The sequence below is a fragment of the Castanea sativa genome, chromosome 8 (assembly GCF_040712315.1).
Source record: "Castanea sativa cultivar Marrone di Chiusa Pesio chromosome 8, ASM4071231v1".
NCBI lineage: Eukaryota > Viridiplantae > Streptophyta > Magnoliopsida > Fagales > Fagaceae > Castanea > Castanea sativa.
The window spans coordinates 21,136,115-21,145,686 of record NC_134020.1 but is presented as its reverse complement, the minus strand read 5'-3'; the positions used below and the strand labels follow the sequence as shown (position 1 = coordinate 21,145,686).

At 35.1% G+C, this 9,572-nt stretch overlaps 1 protein-coding gene across 1 annotated transcript; it reads right to left on the bottom strand.

Annotated features, from left to right (window-relative positions):
• LOC142607711 (uncharacterized) lies at positions 1–3,348 on the bottom strand. Its single transcript, XM_075779306.1, has 3 exons — positions 3,178–3,348; positions 1,391–2,991; positions 1–870 (listed from the first exon to the last, which is right to left on the bottom strand). Exons 2-3 carry the CDS (start codon positions 2,839–2,841, stop codon positions 618–620), a joined length of 1,704 nt encoding a protein of 567 aa, XP_075635421.1. The 5' UTR covers positions 2,842–2,991; positions 3,178–3,348; the 3' UTR covers positions 1–617.
• Between the last annotated feature and the right edge of the window lie 6,224 nt (positions 3,349–9,572).

Here is a 9,572-nt window from a genome sequence, read left to right as displayed (position 1 = left end):
TTTTCTGTTTTTCTAATTTCAAATTGCATATATGAACAAGAGGGTAATTAGTAATTACACTTTTCCATGTGATTGTGGTGTCACCAAAAGGTTAATAAATAATCTGTGCAAAAGAAAGCAAAAACCCGATTCAAGCAAGCATTCCCATCGGTCCAAGTTCTACCCATAGATCTCGAGAGCAGAAGCCAGAAGACACGGGAAGCCAACCCCACAAACACACCGCCATTGATTCCGATTTGCGGTGCATGTGCCCAATCCACACTATTGGCCACGTGCACACACTCGCTTCCAAACGCCACCGCTGATCACCAGCCCAGCCCAGCCCAGCCCAACCCAACCCCAAATCCCCATTCCAATCACCCAACAAGATTTTCCCTCACAAATAAATTAATAAAAACAACAAAGAGAAAACGCCGAAAAAAGAAAACAACATGAAATTCTCTGTCATATATTTTTTCCTTTTTTCTGTGCAGATTTTATTATTATAACAACAAATTCCGAGTTAAGAGGTGGGAAACAAAACTGGGGTGGTGGAGGAGGTATGGTAGGTGGGAAACTATCCCTTTTTCTTCTTCTTCTTTTTTTTTGTTTTTGTTTTTGTTTTTTTTGTTTGAAATTTAATCTTCTTGGGTGTTGTTGTCTAAGGAGCCAAGAGGGAAACAAGTGTCTTCGGCACCCGTGTTCCAAAGGAAGTGAGCATAACTAGCTGCATAGGAAGAGTTGTTTGGATCAGCATCAATGGCCTCTTGAAAGGTCTCCTCGGCAGCCCATAAGTCATTCTTCACTTTCCACAAAAAGGTTGCATACTTGTTGCATGCCTCTGCATCTCGTGGCTCGACTCCTACTGCCTTCTTGAAATACTCTTCCGCTCTGTTTTAACATTTAATAAATAAACAAAAACATAGTCAGCACAGCAGCTAATTAAGCTAAAAATCTCATGTGGGTCTTATAAGTACCTGATAAAACTAACTCATGATAATCTCAGATTCGTCAAAACAAAAAGCTCCAAGACAAATCAAAGTCAACTTTTTCTTTTTGTAAGATTTTTATAATAATGCAAAAGAAGATCTTTCTCTGTGAGAAGCGCGTGGAAATCACACAAAGAAGGTGACGAGGAACGTGTTTGAATTGAATAGTGATTATTTTCCTAGAAAGGGAAACGAGGACACCACACCACAGCACACATTTCCCCCATCAACAATACAAAGCAAAGGCGACAAAAAGTGGATCGAAAATGCAAGCAAGGTCTCCCTAACTTAAACATGGCTCTGTTACAAAACTAAACATACACCGTCAAATCTTAATCACCCACCAACTTAACTAAAAACCGAGATTGCAACGCCATGAACAACTTCTAATAAATTACTATAATGAAAAATTAAATGTGTACCTGTCATAATCATGGGCAACAACGTAGAGGAACTGAGCGTAATTAGCAAGAAGAAGAGGATTGTTGGGGTCCTGGACCAGACCCACTTGATAAAGCAGCTCTGTTCTGAAATAATCAGCGTAATCATTATCTGCTTCAATCTGAGCCCTCACAGGCGAAACGAATCGTTGCATAGTTTCTTGATCGAGAGCTTTGTCTCTCAACGAGGCCTGCATTTCTGAAGCCTCTTCCACAATAGAATTCCAAAGGTTCACCTCTTCTTCTCTGGTCTCTGACTCTGCCGCCTCTCTTGTGGTTCCATAAGAGGACAATTGAGAAGAAGAAGAAGAAGAAGAAGACCCATCTGGCAAAACGGTACGGTACTGATTCGACCCGTCAAACCCACCATCACCGTCGGTCCCACTAGCAATTGGCCGTACCTTCCCGCCGCCGCCATTGTTTCCTCCAATCGAAGTCATTTTACCACTCGAAGACGAAGCTGAAAAGGTCTTAATTGTCGATGAATCAAATTTCTGGTGCTTCTGGTCTTGAATTTCGACCATGGATTCCATTTGAGACCCAACTTGTGGTAGTGAAGCTGCAATCGCAGCGTTGTGGCCCATGGAATGGACAGTGAAATTCGCTAATAGAATCATTACGTACATCATGAGAGTTGGTGTATGAGAAAACACTTGCTGAAACAGCCACACGAACGAAGCGTGCATCTCCTTCTGAACACGAACGAGAATTTCTTGCAAGTCTTCGTAGAACAAAAACTCTCTCATCTGTAAAGTGTAGCTGTGAAGCTCTCTGATTATAAAAACCATCGACGAGAACGCTTTCTTCACCGAAGAATAAGCCGATTCTCCTACATCTCTAAACCCTTCCTGCCATTGCATCTTTCGCTTTATCATTCGAAGCGAGAGCGGAAGATCCACGCTGTTCGCTTTTCGCTCGATACTCGCCGGAATAATCTCGTCTCTTCCGACCCAATCCGGTGGAATTTCGGGCCACGGAGGCTCCACCGTGCTCTGATTCATTAAAAATTTGACGCTACTATCGGCGATAATTTCATTGGGAATGATCTCAGATTCAGAATCCAGGGAGGTACTTTCATCGTCGGAAAGCTGGAATCTGAGTGCTAATTCTTGAATCTTCTTCGAAAATTCTTCGTCCGAAAAGGCATCGAAGCTGGCACTGGCACTGCAAGCTCTTTTCAAGGTCCGAAATTTCGGTTTCTGATAGTCGCCTGACCGGGTCCGGTACAAATTAGTGAGCCCGGTTCCGAGTAGAGCCGATCGGTCCAATCTCTGCACGTACCGGCACACGAGAGCTCCACCATCGGCACGGTGGCTTCGTCGTCGTCTCGAAGGAGATGAAACTACGGATGCTAGAGCTTGAGATGGGGATGGAGAATGAGAAACAATCGGCTGCGACCATTGCAAACAGGTCGTAGCTACTTTCACTCCCATTTTAAACCCCAGAGAGTGGTTTTGATTTAACAAAAGGAATTGAATTCCTAGAATTTCACTTTCACGAATCTGAAATCTCGATAATTCTTTTCAATCCGATCAGAAAATTAACAACAACAACAACAAAAGCCTCCCTTTAAATTCACTGACCTGAAAAATCAATGAAACGAAAAAAATTAGTAAACTATTCAAGCAATTAACCCAAAGAAAACCCAGAATTTTAATGTACAAGCAAACATTTCCAGCTCTATAATACTTATAAAAAAGCTCATTTCCATGGCCAATGATTATTTTCCATGAAAATCGGATCGGAAAGCAAAACCCAAGATCACTCACGCTTTATGTGAAAATCGATGAGAAAGTAAGATCCCAGTGTGAAAGCTTCAAAAAATTCTTCACGGGTTTCGATGAAATTTTTTTTTTTTTCCGGCTAAGCTCCGTCAACGATTTGCGACGAGGCCTCAGAGCCAAAATACAATTCTCTCTGCCTCTCTCTCAGGCGCTATATATACAAAGCGAGTTAACTAGTGGCTAGTAGCTCTAATAAAAAAATATCAGGGGTGGTACGGTTGGTTAAAACCGTGAAAAATCAAAGTGTACTGTGGACTGTGAACTGGAGGTTCCGGTAACCACTGAGTTCCTAGACCTACGAGCCAGTTTGCCAACGTGTGAGGGATTTGAGGAACTACTTGCAGGATTTGATTCAGTACGACGCGGCTATTTTCTCGGGACTACTTTTTCGATCTGATCGGATCTGAGTTTTGTGCATGTGCCACGTGTTACACCAACCTCAAACTCTATTAAAAAATCCTTGTGCAATTTGTGACACCACCGACCTCTCCTATTTTATCGACTGGCACGTGTCCGTTTCATTACTGTTGTGGTAAATTGCGTTGGGATGTTTTGGATGCACGCGTTTTGTGATATTTTTCACTAATGCTACGTAAGCAAACTTGGCTTTTTGATGGTGACCTTATCATAATGGGGACTTAATTGTGGTTAATAATAGACTAGAAAATGAAAGGACACTCTATGGATTGTCAAAAAAAAAAAAAAAACTTTCTATTGAAATGACCGCAATACCTTGCTCCATGAGAGAAAACGTTGTCCTTTTTCCTTTCCAAAAAAATACTAATTACTCAATCATCATTCATCACTACGCATTAGATTTGTTTTCTGATTATCAATAAAAATTAAGATTTGTTTTCTGATTCAATTGAGCTCAACCGATAATTTTTCAAATCTTGAAAATCTTTAAATAACATATAAATAAGTGAAAATGAATAATAATTATTTTTAAAATATATCTTAATTGAATCATTATTGAGGTCCAAAATATTACAAATATTGAAATAAAAAAAAAATAATAAATAAAAAACTAATGAGCTCTTAAAGATAGAAAATGCACAATCGGTTGAGCCAAAACCCATTTAAAATAGATAAAAGGAAGCACAAGCTTATGAATGGGTAAGTTTTGGGGCCTTAAAAAGAAAGGAAAAGGAAAAAGAAAGTTTGGCCCAGCCTTTGTAAGAAGAGTTTTCTAAGAGCTCAGAAAATGACTGAACCAGGATAGCTTGGAACTACCAGAACCACAAAAGTCTCGGGAAATGTAGGAAACAATCAGCTGGGAGTTGGACAACTCAAGTAAGCATGCTCATGGGCACAAATAACAAAGAAAGGCATGTCCCATCAACCGTCTGCAACTCAGAAGAAAAGATTTTGGAAACAGCTTATGACTTAAGAACTAGCACCTATGAAGGGAAGTCTAGTACCTCATGAAGAGCAACAAGGTGAACCATAAAGGAAGGTGGCTGGGAATCTTTCAGCCTAACAGAGAGAATCTGCCTATTTAGAGAAAAAAATACAAAGGATGAGGCAGCCAAAAGGGAAGTTCTGAAAAGCCTCTTTAAAAACCTTGAAAAAAAAAGTTAAAAGTCAACCCTTAGGACCCCCCAAAAGAGGAAGGTCAGCTAGGAATTCTTTGGAGAGAAACCTCAAAAGAAGAATATAGTGAGAAAATGAGAAAAGGATCAGCCACCAATGTTGCTGACATAACATTAATTCTAATACCCAAAGCAGCAAATGGAGGGAATTAGTGGTACGCCAAAAACGCTAGGAAGGTACTATAAAAGGGGGTGAAGTCATCAGCAAAAACCATTCAGCAATAGTGAATTAAAGTAAAAAGATTCTTTAGAAAACCCTTTTAGAATTCAAAAAAGGGAAAAAGAGGGAAAATTCTGTGAGGGATTCTGAGGTAGACACTAAAGAATACACTTGGATTCAAAGCGATTCAAACCTCACAAGTCTTAGAAGCCTCAAAGAGCTATCTAAATCTTTAACTTTTGAACTTATTTAGACCTTGTAACACATCCTAGTAAAAAGAGGGCCTAATGTACTTAAAAACTCAAGAAATAATGAAGTATTACTCATTATTCTAAGGGTCCCTAATATTTTAAATTGTCTTTTTGCTATTCTTTTACTGTACGATACGTATATATTTTGTATGTATGGATGTGCATGTGTTGTAAAATCCATGTTTTGTGCACAACTTAGTTCGTAATCAGCCCAATATAGCTACGGTGAACCAAGTCCAGTCCACCAAATAACAAGTATAAGGACCAGAATCCTTATTCCTACTTGGACCTGGGTATTGTAAATAAAAATAAATAAATAAAGAAAAAGAACCCACAATCATTTACCAATATGTAACTTGATATTTTTTTAAATCCTGAAAATCATCTCTAATTGATCATGTACCATCTTCTAAACCAAAAAAAAATTTAGGTACTAAATTTAGTACTCATAGGGAAGGAAAGCTAATCAGTATACAAATAAAAAAAAATTTGAGGAAAACAAATAAATTATATTGATAATCACATTTTGGACTACTTTTTTAGAAAACATTTTGCACTAGTATTGCCGGTCACATTATTATTATTATTATTATTATTATTATTATTATTTTCTGATTTTAGAGAAAATATTAGGTTCACCAAGAGGATTGATAACATGGTCCTCCCAACTAATGATACAATGTCATCTATGCAAATGTGTGATTGAGCTTCCTAATTAGCATAAGTAATAAAAAATAAAAATTATCAAATGATGTCACATTTGCATAAATAATGACATTTTATTGGTTGGGAGGTCAAAAGGGACTACGTCAGCAATCCTCCTAGTGGGCCTAATAATTTCTCCTGATTGTATATGTTATACATTCAATGTGAGGGAGAGGGATTCAAAGTAGTGTTTTTGTTGAAAATATGTTTTTAAAAATTTGTCATTTGAAGGACCTAGGGGTGGAAATTCTTGTCATGTCAAGATGAGAGTATTGACATACATAACTCAATCTCAACTCAACACATTTAATAATTATTTCAAAACCCATCAACTACAATACAACTTGTTTATTAAATAAGTTGACATGATCTAACATGTTTCAATATGTTTAATAGAAAATCTAAGAAAAAATCAAATTCAAATAACCTACATCAAGTCTTCAACTATTAAAATTCTTTAAATTACTCAATTATATTTAAAATTCAAATTTGTGTTAAATAAAAAATGAAATTTTTATAGATGAATTGAGAGTCATTTTGGGTTGATTGTGTGTTAAGCAAGTAAAAACAGATTTAACTATTTATTCTTGTTAAATGTATCGACCTTATTTGATAATTTGACACAAAACTTTAATAACACTAAATATAATCCACACAAAAATCGTGTAATATTTGCAAATCATGTAAGACATTGCCACCCTAATTTTGACCTAAACGTTATTGGGGGGTATTGGTCACTAGTGGCTCCAAGTTAGAGTCAGGGTGGTCACAGGACCACCCCTGGAAGATAAAGTCATTATTATATATAAAATTTAAAAATTTCATGATTTTTTTTACTTAAAAAAAGATGTGACCATCCTAAATTTTTTTTGGTCCAATATAATTAAATTTTGGACAAAGTTTAGTAATAAACTTGGTTGTAGATTAAGGCTACAACTCCACTCAATATTTTTTTATTAGATATGAATTTGAACAATTCCACAATTAGATTACATTTTTTTTCTTCTTACATCCTCCATACTTGCAAAACTTCAAATAAGATTAAAGATAAATAGCTTATGTCATCAATCAAATGTTTAATTTTCAAGTTTTTTAATCTAAAATTATATGCAAAAAATAAGTTTATGGATTAAATAGTAAATGACATTCGATTGTCATGTGTTTTAAGAACATAAAAAAACAAACAATTCAGCGGTTAGATTTTCAAAATATGTAGCTATGTTAATTTGTTTAGTGAAAGTTGTAGTTTTAGGCTACAACTAAATTTGTAGTCAAACTTTGGTCATTTTAACAATATATTGGGTCTTTACAAACAAAAAGAAAAATCAAAGAAAAATTTGATTCAACTAAAATTTTGAAAGGGATAAGCTTGCAGTCAAATTTTGGTTATTTTAACGATATATTGAGCCTTTACAAACAAAAAGAAAAATAAAAAAAAAATTTTATTCAACTAAAATTTTGAAAGGGATAAACTTGCAACATTGATAATAAAATATAACTATCTTTTTTATTAGATATTATATAATTTAAGTTTCTTAAATTGCAAAAAATTTCTGGAGCCATCACTGGTATTGTTGAATATTTTTTGTGTTCGATTATAAAATCATTAATCAGGGATTATTTTAATTTTAGTCGTTTGAGGCAAATAACGACATGTGCTATATTTGTTCAATACGATAGTCAATTGTTAATTGAGTTTTTCTTATTTCTGGCATATATGGTGGCCCTCGTGCTTCCATTGCCGTAGGTTATTTATTTAATATATCTTCATTTAATAAACAATAATAAATATTTTCCCTTTAGTTTATGCCCTCATCATTTTTATTCCTTTATATATTTCTAGTCATTGTTTTTGTGATTTTGCACTGCACTTGCCGTCCTCGAATGTGGACAGAAAATTTAGAAAAACAAAATAAATATCTAGTTGAGGTAAGGAACTGACGGTCCAAAATGAAAGCTCAAAGAGGTAAGCTGTGAAAAGCCAAATTAATGCCAACTTGCTCTCAGTGCTGCCTGTGCCATTACAATGAAAGAAGGCGACTGGTGGTGGGGACAACCGTCGATGATCGATCGAACGGCTGCCATTCTATGATTCAGATATTTTTAACGGCTCAGATTGATTGCTTAAACTTACTGTTTCTCATTTCTCAATTTAATATCAACTTCTTGTACCTAGTCGTACTATCGCATCAGATTGATTATGATAATAAAGTTTAGACTAGTTTATGGAGTTACTATGTATGTATGTCACGTCTGGTAAGGAAAATCTAGAATATATTACTCATACTCATAATCCCATACCTGAATACGACATATTTGAAGATTTATAAATAAGAAATAAAGGAAAAAAAACTAATTTGTAGTTAGTGAGGCAGAGAATTCAACGGTTCAGGTGCATGGAGCTTGTGTTCAATCAATGCACTAGACATATCATATGTATGAGAATGCATTAGACATGTCATATGTATGAGAATGCATCCGACATAAGCTTAACTTCATGAGATTATAGTTGTTTATATATGACGTTTGTTTTAACCTTTTCATCTTCAAAAAGTAATTTCAGGCGCTACTTTGTCCACTGTGGTTAAAAGTAATTTTGGACCAATTTATCATTTGACAAAAAAGAATCACTCTTCACTAAAATGTCAATTTAGTATTTTTTTTTTAATTATAATAATCTTTTGGAATCTAAATTCATAAGTACAAACAAATAGACCCAAATATTTGGATCCAAGTTTTCGATTAAAATTATTCGCCGAAAGTGTTTTGCCCGAATGACATTAATAAGGAAACATACTAGTTGAGGTTAAGGTAATTTCATGAGTCCTTTTTAGGTTTTAGCTTTCTTTCATGTCAATGTCAATGTTGACAAGTGAAAAACAGCTTAGCCTATGGAGCCTGGCATTCGGTGAGAGACATCCATGTCCGTTGTTTCAGCATTTAGGTAGGGAAGGCATATATTAGATTTTATTTTATTTAATAATTATAATAAGAGAGTGGAGATTTAAACCGTAAAATATTAAGAAGTACTGGTTAAATTGTAAAACTCTACCGGAATTTAGATTTAGGTTTCTACTTTCATTCACAAATGCTTTATGCTTACCCATTAATAATTACATTATTACATATGTAATAATTACATTATTACATATAAGATTATTACTTATGTATAATTATTGATTGATAATTACGTTATCATAAGATTATTACTTCTTGAATTTTTTGGACTATCTAATTTGGTGAAGTCTACAGTAGTAGAATCTGAAAGCCACACTCATTTACTATTAATTAATAACGGTAGCATTTAATAAGTCAATAATGATAGTATTTAATTAATTAAGTGAACACGTGACAAGTTTTTATTGGTAGAGTATAGAGTGGAGCAGGAAAAGTGGGACAGAAGATTTGGACTCAAGATTTGGACTCATATAGAGTGGAGCAGGAAAAGTGGGACAGAAGATTTGGACTCATGATAGTATTTAATTAATTAGGTAAACACGTGACAAGTTTTTATTGGTGTAGTATAGAGTGGAGCAGAAAAAGTGGGACAGAAGATTTGGACTCATCATTTTTAGGTGGCATGACATATATAGATTAATGATGTTATGATTATGATAATTTCTTTGAAGAATTTATTCACTTGTTACACTAGTTATACAGGATGGGACAAAT